Source organism: Pestalotiopsis fici (genome assembly GCF_000516985.1).
Source record: "Pestalotiopsis fici W106-1 unplaced genomic scaffold PFICI_Scf_12, whole genome shotgun sequence".
Classification (NCBI taxonomy): Eukaryota; Fungi; Ascomycota; class Sordariomycetes; order Amphisphaeriales; family Sporocadaceae; genus Pestalotiopsis; species Pestalotiopsis fici.
Window position 1 is genome coordinate 1275585 of NW_006917102.1, and position 15874 is coordinate 1291458.

Sequence of the window (15874 nt, forward strand, 5' to 3'; positions counted from 1 at the left end):
GAGGTCAAATCCACGTACTATACGACAAAACTCTCGAGGTGACGGAGAGATTATACCAGCGACTACTTGCGAGTTGACCCATTCAAACATTGATTATACGTTACAAAAAGATGTCGCTGGTACTTATAAGTTATTAAAAACAAACTATTTCTTCTTTTGTGTAGACATATTAATGATCATAAAATACCTTTCCACTTTTCATTGTGCCTGGCAAATTAAACCCTATGAGCGGCAACACCAAAACAGCCCGAAGACGAATATCGATGCGTAAAGATACTTATATTTATATTTCTTCTTGTCACCCAGTGCTCTCGAAATCGAGGTATCATAGCTCTCTATGTCTGAGAGTATATGCACCACACCTTGCTTCAATATTTGGCATTACAAAGGTTTCTGCTGTTTTTGTGGATATGTAGACTGGCTAACTGTTTATAACTTCTTGCCCTCTTTTAGCTCTCTTCCAAAAACAAAGTGATGTTAGACTCTGGCACGTGGCATATACAAATTGAATACCAAAGGCAGAAGCAGACTGCATATTATATAAGCCGCAAGTGTTCCGGGGTACCTTATTAACTAGTACTCCCAAATAACATTTCCCTAAAGTCTCCCTCAGAGCGTATCTTTACATGTGATTAATCAGATAAGTAAGTCCCTACTAATTACCCAGGTAGATAATTTCAAAGGCGCGTATAATACAGCCAGTTGGACCAAAAGCTCCGATTATCTTCCATGCGACTGTTAATTACTCTTGAAAGGTGCACCTCAACTACAATACAGCTTGAATTTGGTGATTTTAGTATGGCTGTCAAAATCATATTACCACATCGGTGGGTTGAGCCTGCATGTTCAGTGACAAGGATGGTGTTTTTTTGTTGAATTTGAACCACTCTAACCATAACAAATACTACCGCTTCCCTGAAGGCCCTCGAACATGATGTATTTTTCAAATGATTCAAATGGTAGTCTCAATTCACATCATCATCGTCGTGGTGTGACCTTAATGTGGTGATATCGTAATAATGACATGATGATGGTATGAGATCTCGATTATAGCCCCTCTCAACCAAGCTTTTGGGTACATGTTATTGGCACGACTCTAAAAGTCCCAGTCGATATAGATAACTAAACCAAGTCGCTTTGCCCCAAATAAAACAAAAGCATGTATTCAAAGATGTCAGTATGTGTAGGAAGTCGACAGTATGGGAGAGAAGCTCATGATGTGATTCAATTACTTGACGAGATATTACAACTCTTAATACTTCTTTCGGACGTAAAGACGAAGGTCCAGTTTTTAAGTATGAGAGTAGGTTCAGTCCGCTGCTGTAACGCTACTACTGCACTAAAAGTTAATTTATTCGGGGCTCCTCGAGTATGGGAAGACCTCTGCAAAGCGCTGGCACCACACCACTAAATACTAAATGACCAGTCCCAGGGAGAGAGACAAGCTCCACTTGCCGGCGTCATCCTTGTGTTTGGCGCAAAAAGGGTCCACGAATTGGGACTCGGCCATTTTCGAGGCGGCGATGAGACACGACACCGGCATCTTTTTTTTTTCCCACATCGTCTCTGGCAGATGCCGTGGTGAACCATCGCATCGTTGTCGTCATCGGCTTGCACACCTTTGCACAAACCCTCGAGGCTTTGAATCTTCTACGGGGTACCCAACACCTCCCGCGCCGAATGATCGAAGTCAGTAACTGGCCCAACTGAAAATCTGCGTCACTTCAGCCTACATTCGTGCTGCTCGCGCCGACCGCTTGACTCGACCAACGCTATATTTGCCTTTGCCTCTGTGCCACGATTAACCTTTGCTACTAAAGCACACTTACACGGTCGACATCATTTCTGCACCCCTCTGTCGAACCCAGAGACCACCAGCTCTTCTTTTACTTCTTCTTGAAGGAACCAAACACTCGACGTCACGACAGTTCCGGAGCTGGGAGAGCATGTGACACACGATGGCAGACACAAACAGTCCTCCTCCCGACCCGGGAAGAGCATCGTTTCTACGCCGACACATTTTACGAACACCAACCGCCAACTCATCGTCCTCCTCGCTCCATGAGATGCCACGAACTAGAAAACTACGCATGCTTGTTGCTGCCAACGGGTCCAAGGATGTTGCATATGCACAGGCTATCGCCGTCCGCCTGCTGAAGGATTCTCAGATCGAAACCCAAGCGCTGGTCGACGATGTCCCGCGCCGTCTGGCTCAAGAGGTTATTGTCAGAGAGAACCGCAGCCTGGCCACCTTGGCCATCGATGCAGACCAGAGGACGCGAGAGGCGATAGAAGCCGCGAGACAGACTGCGTACGAGCTGGTCGATTGGGCAGACATCTTGGTCTTGGCCCCCATCGATGCAGACCATTTGGCCAAGATGATGGGCGGTATCGCCGATACGTTACTACTGGAGGTGCTACGCGCATGGGACGTTTCCAAAAAGATACTGCTGGTCCCCGGCATGTCGATACAGATGTGGGAGAACCCCATGACGAAGAAGCAGTTGAGCAAGATTAAGAAGAAGTGGGATTGGGTCAAAGTCATGTCGCCTATCCTGTGGCACTACGAAGGAAATTCCTCCTCGAAACGCGTGGTCTCATGGGACGGCTTCAACAATTTGGTGGGTATGATAAAAAATCAAGCCGAACTCTTGAGTCTGGGCCACGATGTCGAAGTTGCAGCCCAACAAGCGCTTAGCACCTCGGATCCTAGCAAGGTGGCCACGCAGCTTCCACCAGAGATATGGACGATAATATTTGAATACGTTGGGGATTGGGAATTGGCACAGGCACTGAACGTTTACACCACGATTCCAACACCAAACGAATGGCGCACCAACCGCCTTACGCTCACGGATCCTGCCGATATATTCAACAACGAACTGGAGTGGTTAATTCTTTCTTGTCGCTCTCCTTCAGCAATTTGTCGGAAACTATCCGAAGCACCGAGCGATATCCTGATCTCTCCACTGGCTGTCAAGCTAATCATCAAATTTTCACTTACCGAGGTTCTTACATATTTAGAGAACAATCTGAGCAAGGTCTTCTGGGCTTCTTTCCACTCAAAATTACTACCAAACAAGGCATCCGGAGTATATGGCAGGACGGACATTCTCGACTGGTGGAACACATCTCCATCATTTCTCAAAAAGGAATACGACGCCGAGGCTCTCGACAACGCTTGCCGCATGGGATTCGTGCATGTGCTTGATTGGTGGCTTCGGTCCGGGCTTCCGTTGAAATACACGGAACAAGCACTGGAGACTGCATCAGCGAGGGGCCACTTGTTAGTCCTGGAATGGTGGCGGGATGCTGCATCACAGAACAGCAGTATTATACTCAAGCCAGGCCGCAGTCTGCTTGCAGCTGCGCAACAAGGCCAAACCGCTGTGCTACGATGGTGGGAGTCTTCGGGCATTCCGGTGGCCCATGGCGACGGTGTGCCCAAGATTGCGAGTGCGCATGGCCATACCGGCGTATTGGATGCTTGGCGGGAACTCAAGGGCGACAAACTATCATTCGACTGCCAAGTTCTAGTAGCGCCGACACGTCAAGGACATGTCAACGTCCTGGAATGGTGGAAACAGTACGCAAGGGGCGAGGAGGCGGGCGAGGGCCGGACGCACAGGGTCGAGTACAAGACCTGCGACATTGAGGAAGCTCTGGAAGACGCAATTGGCGACTCGAAATCTATTAGAATTTGGTGGGCTCGCAATGGGCTGAATTTGGGCTTGGGCGTAAGCGAATGGATGAAGACGAGATGTCTATAACAGATAAAATATAATCGAGTTGCTTTCAAGCATCTTCATTCATGCGACTCGTGTGTTGTACTGCACTAGTTCCTGTTGATGTCATCAATGAGTATTCTTGGTGAATGATACATATAATGCATTGCAACCATTGTGCCGCTTTCGTGTTCTCCTACGAGCCCCAGAATCATGGCAGGCTCATGGTCAGTCTGTTGCCTACAGTGGCTCAATTACTCATTCCATATTGAAGTGTTTTCCGTCGTCCAAAATCTTCTGATGATATACCTAACTTATGTAAAGCTTCTTCACGGGGCACCTAGATTTATATTCATCAAATCTGTGGTACTCCACTTTGTGTTTGTGCGACTCGACCGATCCCCTTTATGAGGGTTAAAAATGCAGTGAAAATCCGCAGTGATATAGTGCAGTGAAAAGCCGCAGTGTACCCGCTCCCACGAGCTGGACAGCCACGGGCTCTGTACTGTTCAACTAAGCGGATATATATATAGTGACCAATTGAGTCTGTATAACTTGGCCGATCCCCTCCCCGAGTGTTAAAATTGCAGTGAAAATTCAGGTAGCAGCAGATAATACGGTTGGGCACAAATGAGAGCAAAGACTAGAGACAAAGCACCAACGTTCTCTCAACATGCTAGCATTTGAAAACTCCTGGGACAGAGTTGGGCTCATCAATTGCCATATGTGACAAGCATGGGCTGGGGCAGCGAGACAGACTCAAATGCTAACACATCGGGTATGATCAGGAAACAGTTGAAGCACAAGATGTATTCATGTACCGATATGATTTACTTGTTTTATATCTACTATTTTCGGCTTGGTTCGGATGGAGTATTGCACTCCATACGGGATGCCATCGTTTCCCCGCGCACTGGAATTCTTCATCCAGAGCCCTCATGCCTCTTGGCAAGTTCTAGATGAACTTACTCAAGAGTGTGACTCTAGAGTATCTACCCTAGATATATAGTGGACGACGATTTCCCTTCGAGATCGTCGTAGGAGATGCCATCGTTTCCTCCCGGAATGATCTCCGGTGATCAAACCCCCAAAGCTGCTTTGACCGGCAGCTTCATGCAAATGTTTCTTGCCTTTTTAGGATAGGGCACCTCGAACTCTATAGCCTAGGTCCCACTAACAGGATGCCATCGTTTCCCTGCGGAAGGGCTGTCCTTTTATTGGCGCCCGACCTCCTCTATCTTGCCCTGTTGTTGGGCACTGCGCGACGTTCTTCTATAGATTTGTCGTCTAGTACTTCTCACCCTCCAAGATGGGCTTGGCCTCATCGCTCTTCCACCAACTCACGCCCTGCTCGCCGGGGTACGAGAAGCGGTCCATGCTCTCAGCCTTCATCTCGACGCTGTAGCCGGGCTCGGTGGGGGTCTGGTAGTAGCCGTCCTTGATGACGGAAGGGTGCAAAAAGTGCTCGTGCAGGTGGTCGACGTACTCGAGGACGGAGCGCTTGCCGCTGACGCTGACGTAGTCAATGGTGCTCAGGTGCTGCGTGTACTCGGGCAGACCGACGCCGCCAGAGTGCGGCACAATGGGCACGCCGTACTTTTTGGCCATGAGCAGCACGGCCAGCACCTCGTTGACGCCGCCCATGCGGCAGGCGTCAATCTGGCACACGTCAATGGCGCCCGAGACAATGAGCTGCTTGAAGACGACGCGGTTCTGGCACATCTCGCCCGTGGCGACGCCGATGCCGTAGGGCTTGAGGGCCTCGCGCACGGCCTTGTGGCCCAGGATGTCGTCGGGCGACGTGGGCTCCTCAATGAACCACGGCTTGAACTCGGAGAGCTCCTTCATGTAGGCAATGGCCTCGGGCACGCTCCAGACCTGGTTGGCGTCCACCATGAGGACGTTGCCGCGGTCGTAGCCAATGACGTCGCGGGCAATGGCCAGGCGGTGCTTGTCCTGCTCGAGGTTGCCGCCGACCTTGATCTTGAAGTACTTGTAGCCGTGGGCCAGGGTCTCGGACAGCAGGGCCTTCATCTTGGCCTCGCCGTAGCCGAGCCAGCCGGCGCTGGTGGTGTAGGCGGGGACGGCGCGGCTGGCCAGGGCGTCCTGGATGCGCTCCTCCTTGCCGCCCTCGACGTCGCGGAGCAGGGCCAGAGCCTCCTCGGGGGTGACGGCGTCGGTAATGTAGCGAAAGTCGATGCAGCGCACAAACTCTTCGGGCGTGAAGTCGGCCACGATCCGCCAAACGGGCTTGCCGAGCACCTTGGCCCAGAGGTCCCAGATGGCGTTGACCACGGCGCCGAGGGCAAGGTGGATGACGCCCTTTTCCGGTCCAATCCACCGCAGCTGGCTGTCATTGACCAGGTGCCTCCACGTCTTGCCCCAGTCCTCGACCAGAGAGGAGAGGGTGCGGCCCTTGATGCGGTCCGCGACGTGGTTGATGGCTGCGCAGACAATGTCATTACCACGGCCAATGGTGAAGGTCTGATATACGATGTTAGCTTTTAACATACAGGGCAATGTCATGCTATGAGAAATTCTGTTCACTCACCATGCCGTGGCCACTGAACTCCGAGTCCGTCTGCAGAATACAGTACGCAGAAGAATAGTCGCCGGCAGCGTTCATGGCATCAGAGCCAGTCTTGTCCAGGGACGTGGGAAACCGCACGTCCCGGGTAGTCCAGCCAGTGATGGTAATCTCGGGCATCTTTTCTTTCTGCTGTTTTTATTTCTCTAGAAGTAGAATGTGCAAGACAACAGGCTCCACGTTGTGCAGTTGTATCGCCGACTTTTCTATGACAATTTGCCAATTGCAAAGCCCGTTTGGTCAAGTTGAAAGAGAAATAATACTCGAAGGAAATAGATGAATAAGAAAAAATAGAGCCAAGAAACAGCAATCACAGATTCACGGTAACTCTCGCAATATATATGAGGAAACCGAAGCTGCAGTTCGGGGAATTAAATAACAAAATGTCTCGACCGTGTCTTTTCAAACCCCCTCGTGACGCATGATACAAATTGAGGGGCACGTCTTCCACCATAGAGGAGAGCAGTGCATTATCCGTGGGGTAAGTTTACGGCGGACCCTGCAGTTGGGATACCGGAGGCAGTTCATGGTTGGTGGAAAAATTCCCAATTGCGGGAAGAGTATTGTCCATTTCACCTAGAAATCGCACTGAGAGAGGTCCACTTGGCCGGCTATAGACGGGGGGCTACCTGGGGTGAATAATACCCTCTAGACGGGCCTGGGCCGAAGTCGCGCGCACCTGAAATCGATCGTGGGGTGAGCCCATGGGGGAGAATGGAGTCGTTCTTGTTTTCTACTAATCAATGGCAGTATGACTGTAGTTGAATCAGGTTGTACATGACGATGGATGCCATGGAGGATCTTTACCCATTCTTCACCCAAATATAGTTGCGCGTTACTATTCATCGACCTGGTGGTAGCAGTTCAATGTTGTTGGCTAGGTGACTTTGCTAGCCGTATCTACGAATTAATACGTGCCGAGTTAGTAGACACTACTTATTTTCAGCTCGGCGGCCTCTTGGATACCAAAGAGTGGATCTTAAATTGAGCATACTATAGGTATATTTGCAACCAATTACGCAGCAGCAGATCTGAAAAGCAAGTTGGGATTGGGTTCTGAGGAACATCAGGCATTGTATCCCGCCGTAGACTCCCACTTGAGCTGTTGCCAACATGATATCAGGCCCATTCTATTTATTTCCGTGTTGAAAAGTTCAGATATGGTCTTTTCCTTGAATAGATCATGGGAATGGGAAATCATCGATAGGCGGTCTATGTTCTGCTTTCACGCCATCTGGTATAAATATGAGTGGATACCATGCTAAGAAGAAGACTTGATTCCGTAAAATCACAGCAAGACCGCTTGATATCGAAGAACTGAACGTAGAATTTAGCGGTTACAAAGCTTCCGATCTTTGCCCTGAACGTTTTTCCCACACCCAAACACAAGCGACCAACGCTGTACGCATATTCCAGCAGTCTTTCTCTGTCTCTTCCCTTGGTCTTTGAGCGATTTGATCGTCACTTTGGGATCATTGAAAGCCGGCATGCCCAACGGCCTGCACATTATGACGATTGTCCAACACCCCAGCAGCCCGCAACCAGCAACAAGCCAGTAGCAATTGGCTTTTTGATATCCTACATTATATCATACAGAACAATATCAACTTTGCCCAGCCCTGAGAGAATACCATCTCATACAGTCTGCAAAGACGCCAGAGCGGCGACAGAAAAGCAGACCCACGCAGGTAGGTCAACAACAAAGGAGCGGACGGCGTGAATGTCGAGCCACCGTTTAAGCTTCCGGTTGCCCTGGCCCTTTGGGTCCTCGAACTCCTCAAACAAGGCTGATACGGCCCACACTATGACAGAGAAGCGTCAGCATTTTTGTTGCCCTCACCCAAGTGGAAAAAATAAAATAAAAGAAGAGCTCGACCATCTTTTGAGTGAATACGCCAAGAGGAGGTGAAATAAGAATGCTGGAGACGGATTGATATAGACATACTAATCTTGGGCACGAATGCAAAATGCCCAACTGCTAGAGCCGTCCCAGCCGCATACCATCGCCACGCGTCGTTGGGTTGACTGGAGACGTTGGCCATGCCGGTGCCGATGCTGATGCCATAGAACAAGAGGATCTGAGGCAATCCCGCGGGGAAGAAGCTAGCAAAGTACGAGGGCACAGACTCATTGAAATAGTCGCCGTGAATCGGTCTCAGGAAGTTGGTGAGAAAGTTGTACTGATCAAAGGAGTAACACAGCGCGGCGGTGGAAGAGATCACAGGGGCTGCTCTGAGGAGCGTCATTGGATCAAAAAAGGCTCTGGATGCCATTGTCGCTTCTCTCAAGTTTACTGTCGATTTGAGAAATGATTGCGGTTTGTTCTGAATAGTGGTTTGATGTAGTCCAGTTCTACGTGTACATATAGGCGGCGCCAACGGACAATCACGGATCTGCGTGGAGCAAGAAGGATTGAAAGCCATGGCACTAACATGTCCTCTTTTTAGAAGCTTACGCGCGCTGGATGCATGTCAACTGTGATTACACAGCCGGCACTAGAAAAGGTCATGATGGAGAAGACGGCACTTTTTGTGGAGATGGAATCAGTCTTTGGAGAATCATACGACTTCCTATATAACATATATCGACTTGACCATATTGAGAATACCATTGACTGGCCAATTAGATGTATCCGGCTTTTTCAGTACATTTCTGGGCCAGACGAAATGCATAGTATACTTGTTCATATTACCCGGGCAAGGAATGAGGAAAAAAAATTGACCACAAAAATAAAAAAGGCGAGACATTGTATAAATAGTTGATTTCATTTATTTCAATCGTGTTTGAATACTCTAGCACAGAATAGGATCAAATAATGGAAATATCGTAGGGTGTAGGTCATCACTGGCCGGCAAGTAAGTTTGCCACTCACTCATGGGTGGTGGCCGGATCATGGTTTTGCCAAGATCATGTAGTGCATGTTCCGGCGAGAGAATACGGCGAAAGCCGCAGTGCAGCGGCGTTTTGTCCGGACCGACTCGTTTAACGGGCGGCGGGAGTTTTTGTCTGGTCACTTTACTGTCTATCTGCGTGCTCGCCACTCATCCGCGGCTGCATACATTAGCCAAGACAGGGCTTTCCCAGCACTCAAAGGACTTTATTCTTTTGCGGAAGTGACCGCATATCTCTTGGTCATATGTTGAGCAAGCGGTGGTATGTACATATAAGCTTAGAGCTGGCGGTGAGCTGGGTCTTTGGTCACGGAGCCCAGTATCCAAAAGCGTGGTGGAGGGCTGGGTAAGCATGGTGATGATCGTGTATGTCGGCGGATATGCACGTGTAAGTTAGTCCCGTGCATAATAGGCTACATTCATACCACCTAGACAGTGCCTATTGTGGTTCTGGGCAAGAATTAAGGCCCCCTTGGCCCCCAATGGGGGGGAGGGGAGCTCGGGGAGGGGCATAGGGATGATCTCGAAGGAAAAGAAGAAGCAGCCAGGAGGAAAATCCGGACACCGCCTTGCATAGACTTCATACTGGACCAGAAGATCGATACTGTTTCGTTCTCGACGAAATGAATGCGATATTTCCGTCGCCACAATGTGGTGCTGGCTGTATGGAGAGCATGTATGTTCTGTAGTGTAGATCCAGCCTAGCAGCCCTTTTAGCCAACTGTAAAGTGGCCCATTATACCGGAGTGGGCTTACTGCAAAAAGTTCGGTAACCTCCCTTTTAATGGATCAGACATTCACATTGGCCAGTTGTTGACGAGCACATGTAGCAAATGGTACGACGGAGGAAGCATTAGCCAGTTGTTCGTCTTGTCTTCTAGTGCAAATAGGTTACGGAGACTGTGACCAACGCAGGAACAAGCAGACGAGCGAGGAGAGAGGGGAAAAAAAAACCTTGGTTCAAGGCTTCTTTTCCTTCACGATTGCACGACGAACCGAAGCGAGGAGGCCCTTGGACTTGGTTGAATACGAGTCGCACAACAAAATAATATGACATCAGCTCCAAGAATTCCCACCTTGGAAGAAGCAGGGTGCGCAAGTGCGTGCTCTCTACTCAGCTCATCATCAAGGGTTGTATTCCAGGGCCCCCTGCTTGTACGATCTGCAGCCTGGTATCTAGGGCAGAGCATTGATTGGATCAAGCGGAAGAGAAAACCGAGGGATGGGTGTGTGGATGGACAGACATTTTGGATACGTAGATACTGTTCTTTGTTCTGTCTGTCCGTCTGTCTGCCTGCGAATATTTCACTTTTTTTCTAATTCCTGTTGCTGCTTGCCAACTTGCAGCTTGCTGTTGGGGTTGGGCAAAATGCAAGCAGATATGCAAATGCACGATCCCACCGACCAACACACAGGCAGGACCCCCCAGGCCCCGCCCCGGTGTGTAGGCAGGCAGGAAGATCCCATATTATCTGCTGCCCAACGACGAGAGCAAAACAAACAAAGACTGAAAATTTTTCGACAAAAGTAATACAGTGAGACACGAGACGAGTTTGAATATAGACCGTCTCTCCGACTAATACAATGTGTTATACATGTCAACCTATAGGCTTTTGTGGACGATTGATTCTTTCATCTTGTAATACAGATTCTACATGTAACAAATGAAATGCATATGTAAGGTAGGAGGTAGTAGGTAGGTAATAAGCACAAGTTACACATAGCCGATCTACCAATTTTATCTCAATGTTATCAGTCAATCCGTCCGTCCAACCTTCCGAGTCCCGGATGCGCTCGGGGCGTGGCCACCAACTAGGTACGGTTGGCTGGCTACTTTCGTTCCACCCCGTCCATTTTCTCTCCATCTTTTACCTACTACTCGTGCTGCTTGGATTGCATTCTGCAAACCAGCCGCCCCAAAGCTTCGGCAACATACATTAGCATTGCAGACTAACACCTCAAGGTTTGCCTTCGTCGGTTTTCTATTCCATCAAGGCATCCAGTCGGGAGGCAAAGGCGGCTTTTTTCTGTATCTTTTTTCTTTTCTTTGGTCTCTTTCTAGAGGGGCGGCGGCGACGGCCACGCATGGGAATTCGTACGGCAATTCAAGGATGACCACAGTTTAATCGCTAGCTCGTGCAGCCATGTCATCAAGCCTCCTCCATAACATGGATGGGCACAGTATCTGCTGAGGGGGGATCCCCCCCATAGGTCGAACCCATAGATTGTAGTTTATACATTATGTACTGGGGAGCCACCACACCCACCCTTCCCGACGTGTAGGTGTGCCCCATGTCGACTTGCGAAATATCAATCCTGTTTTCGCATTGGCTTTGACTACACCGTGACTGTTCGTCGCGATACATTTTTTCTGTTCCCTCAACGTCATCATCATCTTCTTCTTCTTTATTGTGTGTATTTGGTACAATTCCGATCTTCTCAAGAGCTTCGAAACGCCATCACATGGTACCCATATACCCAGACCGCCATAATACTACTTACTAGATTCTTACCTATAGTGACTACTACTTAGTCCTGCCTGGCGGCTTTTGCGCTGCCTGCTTGCGGCTCAACAGATCGTGGTGCCGCATTATATACCCACCTACTGCCTGCCCACCTGATCACTCATACTTTGGTTCTCTTCACACTTCTTTGACAACATGGACCGATATAGATCACCTGTGGCGCTAGAGGCGCTGCAGACGGCTCCAAAACCCGAGGGCAAGAAACTCAGGCGGAAGCTGCAAAAGATTCCCAACAATAACAACAACAACAAGCGGAATAGTGTATCATATGCAAACTCCATCACCAGCAACGCCAAGACGTCAGAGTCTCGAGGGTTCCGATGGTCAGCATTCACAAAGCGAAACGACTCTACCAAAGGGACATCACAGGCAGCCAATGGCTCCTCACCCCTGCCAATTGATCTATCTGATCCCAAATGGAACGATTATCTACGGACTAGCAGATATGTAGCCAAGGACGTCGAGTTTGTGCCTCAACCGCACATTCAAGAGAAGCAGCACTCCACCACCCCAGTCACCAACATCGTGCCCGAGTTTGCACATTTGAATGTGACCAATGAGCTGCCCCGGAATCTGTCAGAGACGGCGTCGACTGATGGTCTTTATTCACCCGACAGCCACTCGTCGGCCGCATCTGCGTCAACGTCCAGGCGAAAGGCCAAAACGCCCGTCACTCGCATTGGCCAGCTCGAAGAGTCGGCCGCCGCCACGCGCGACCCGGCCTCAATGCAAGATGCCACGAGCATTGAGCACATTGCAGAGTCGTACAGAGCCCTGGTAGAGACGCCGTCTGATGTGGAGGAGAGGTTTATGACGCCGTTTCAAGAGTTCCAGGAACTACCCTCTGACCTTGGGACGCGGGCGTGGGAGGTTCCCGCGGATGGCCCTGTAAAGACAGTGATTAGCCTGTCACAGTCGTACAAGCAGGACACGGGCTCGCCGACTGCTTCAGATGGCACCTTGGTTGGGTTCGAGGAGGATGCCATTTATTTCAAGCCCGTATCGCTGTTGACGGATCCTCCCTCTCCTCGAAACCAGGTGGCCGAAGTAATAACAGTGTCTCCGAGCCATGGTCAATCCGTGGCCTCGTTGCTCCCCGAGAACCCCACGGTTCAGATTATATCCGACCTCTTGACCAAGGAGTTGTCCACGGCATTCGGCAGCAACGCCATGAGGCCAAGTGGAGAAACCTCGTCATTACAGGTTTGGCTCATGATCGAGGCGTACGAGAAGCTCAAGGAAAAAGTCGACAACATGGGGCTGGGCGCAGAACACACACAATCAGTGCAATCCATGTTTGGCATGTGGCTGCAAACACTCCACACGATCCATGACAATCTGACGGGGGACGACGGACGCCACAGCGAGAGTGACTACGGAGAATAAGTGCGACCACGATATCAATTTTATCTTTTCTTAGACTTATGGTCAGAGAGGCGTGGGCTTTTCTGGCGTTTGGTAAATCACGGAAAATATTGTGGGATACAGCTAATGCTGCAATGGGACAACGATTTATGGACATGGAAAGACATTTGAAGATATTATGAATACCTAATCAACCAAAGAATTCAATTCAATTATGTTTGATCAATTTTGCTCTTTATAACACTGCATACCAATGACAAGTCTAGCTCGTATATTATCTATCAATGCTATTCTCGAAGGGTACGTGAGCAGATGCATTAGGAGCTTCGTCAATGCTTATCTTTTCCTACAACACCAACCTGGAAAATAAGACAAGAGAGACTTAACAAGTACGTTCAATAATATCAATTCAGACCATGATTGGACCCTGATCCAATGTCGATCACTTCCAGCACCGGGTTGATGCCGGATGCAAACCTCTCACTGCACAGGATTGGCTAGTGGACGTTTATACGAGAACCTTATCCAGTAAGTAGCATGCACCTACTTTCGGTATCTTCCTCAGCACCCCGCCATGACCCCCCAATACCTACATACCTAATGCACCTTGCTGTATTCAATCAGACAGTGCGATTGGGCCCAGCACCAGCCTAACCCACACGGCCTCTTAAACACAACCTTGGCAGTCGCGTCTTCTCCACGCGTAAAGAGCCCGAAACCGTTTCCAAAAAATATAATGACCGACGACCTTCAGGTCTTTGGCACAGTCCAGCAGCAGCGCTTCAGACGCACTGACTCAGATACATCTGCTCGTTCATTTTATTTACGGAAACAGCTTCATTGCCCACAAGACAAGCAATTATTTCGGCCGAGAACGAAAGCAGCAACCTCTTGGAGGGCAAGCTAGGTTAGCAACAAGCGACAATGTCTCGACGACTCCTCTCCAATGCACACGGGAGCTCGCGCCACGGAAGCTCGAGGCCAGGAACCGGCCGGGGACCCTCGAGTAACCAGCGGCAACGACAACAACAAGGTCAGGAAATGCCCACGTACGAGCCGCCCTCGTTTGCCCTCGACGCCCGCGGTCGCCAGGCCCTCGCCGAGCTCTCCAAGAACACGACCGAGGCGCGCAAGTACGGCGCCGAGCTGGAAAAGAGCGTCCGTCTGCTCGGCGAGAGCGTCGCCGAGGTCAATGACCGGTTCACGGAGCGCAAGCAGGTGCTGGCGCGGCACCTCGAGAGACGTCGCGAGCGCGCTGCCGACGACGAGGACGAAGAGGAGGAGGATGATGAGACGAGGGCGCTCCGCGCTGCTGTTGATTTGCTCAAGAAGGAGGTCCCCGAATTGACGAAGCGATGCGACGAGGGCGTGCGCGAGGTTATTGATTGGATGGTGGAGATGGAGGATTCCCGGACTGCTTCAGCGAATACGGTGCAGGAGGTTGAGCAGGAGAGTATACGTGCTGCGGACCGGGCGGCAGCCGCACAAGCGAGAGCAAACTGGCGACAACAGCAGCGAGAGCGGCAGATCGAGAGCGGGCAAGACGTGGGAGATGATGACGAGGAGGAGCCCGAGGAGGAGGAGGAGAGGGCAGAACCATTCAAGGGCCCCCTCAAGCGCCTTCACGACAACAAGGCTCAGCTCCACGCCGACTATGAGGGCAAGAGCTTGTACCAGCGCTACGGCCTGAACAATGACTACATTCAGTTCAAGAAGCTGTGGCATGATGCCGCACACCGGGATGGTAAAGCGCTGCCCGACGCTTCCAAGTGGTTTTCGTCGCGCCACAATGACGGCGAGGAAGATGGCGACGAAGAGGAAGAGGATGATGACCTTATCCTCGCGCGCGAAAAGAAGGACCTCCGATGTCCCCTCAGCATGGTCATGATGCAAGAGCCATACACGAGCGCCAAGTGCAATCACACGTTTGAGAAGAAGGCTATTCAAGAGTTTCTCAAAAGTCACGCTGGACGCAAGGCAAGGTGTCCCCAGACGGGTTGTAACCAGGTATGTTACTTTGTCTCCATCGTCACCCCGTTTCCATATTCAGTCGATACTAAACCCCCACGAAAAAAATAATAGGAGGTGTCAATTCGTGATTTCAGTTTAGATCAGTTCATGCTCCGCCAAATCAAGCGCGCACAGAGACAAGATGTCGACGATGACGATGATGAGGACGATCAAGTAGAAGAGCACGACCTTAGTATGCGTGTCACTTCACATCGGAACATTAAGAAGGAGCCCAGAAATCGTGGCACAGTGAATGCCGAGCATGATGAAGAGGAAGAGGACTAGCAGATACAAGACCCCGCTGGGATCCTCGATACATTTTTTAGAAGCAACAGCACTGCCTACACTAGGAAAGAAAGGATAGATTCTGGCTGCTACTTGTAACCTGGTTGTTATATGCTCCACGGATAGGGGAAAGCATGACGGACTTCGATTATTGGTGGTATATACGTCGCGAATACCACAGATATGATCACAAAATGGCAATCACAAATCAAGATCGAGGAATAAGTGTGTACTGTTTGCTTGAAATTAGATTCTACACTATTGTGCATATTCATGTGCATCTCGTCTCATGGTGCCTATATATATGGGGATCGTCCGTGAGAGCAGAATGGGAGGTGGGTATCAGAAGGCAGGAAAACACCAATTTGCACTCCGGATCTCTCTATCTCGAATGAGGAAAGAAATAATAGAAACGACCCAGCTCCGGAAAATGCCAACATTATAACAAAATTAGGACCTGCAATTGTTGCTCGAATGAAGAAGAGT

At 49.9% G+C, this 15874-nt stretch overlaps 5 protein-coding genes across 5 annotated transcripts; 3 read left to right on the forward strand and 2 right to left on the reverse strand.

The window, feature by feature from the left end:
• Positions 1-1958: 1958 nt before the first annotated feature.
• PFICI_14148 (uncharacterized protein) lies at positions 1959-3770 on the forward strand (the record flags this gene model as incomplete). Its single annotated transcript, XM_007842729.1, has 1 exon — positions 1959-3770. One exon carries the CDS (start codon positions 1959-1961, stop codon positions 3768-3770), a length of 1812 nt encoding a protein of 603 aa, XP_007840920.1.
• Positions 3771-5012: 1242 nt separating this feature from the next.
• Positions 5013-6432, reverse strand: PFICI_14149 (Mitochondrial enolase superfamily member 1; the record flags this gene model as incomplete). Its single annotated transcript, XM_007842730.1, has 2 exons — positions 5013-6209; positions 6277-6432. The coding sequence occupies 2 exons, from the start codon at positions 6430-6432 to the stop codon at positions 5013-5015; spliced, it is 1353 nt and encodes a 450-aa protein (XP_007840921.1).
• Positions 6433-7947: 1515 nt separating this feature from the next.
• On the reverse strand, positions 7948-8585 carry PFICI_14150 (uncharacterized protein; the record flags this gene model as incomplete). Its single annotated transcript, XM_007842731.1, has 2 exons — positions 7948-8114; positions 8258-8585. 2 exons carry the CDS (start codon positions 8583-8585, stop codon positions 7948-7950), a joined length of 495 nt encoding a protein of 164 aa, XP_007840922.1.
• A 3278-nt stretch (positions 8586-11863) lies between these two features.
• Positions 11864-13114, forward strand: PFICI_14151 (uncharacterized protein; the record flags this gene model as incomplete). Its single annotated transcript, XM_007842732.1, has 1 exon — positions 11864-13114. The coding sequence occupies one exon, from the start codon at positions 11864-11866 to the stop codon at positions 13112-13114; it is 1251 nt and encodes a 416-aa protein (XP_007840923.1).
• Positions 13115-14017: 903 nt separating this feature from the next.
• On the forward strand, positions 14018-15388 carry PFICI_14152 (uncharacterized protein; the record flags this gene model as incomplete). Its single annotated transcript, XM_007842733.1, has 2 exons — positions 14018-15100; positions 15176-15388. The coding sequence occupies 2 exons, from the start codon at positions 14018-14020 to the stop codon at positions 15386-15388; spliced, it is 1296 nt and encodes a 431-aa protein (XP_007840924.1).
• Between the last annotated feature and the right edge of the window lie 486 nt (positions 15389-15874).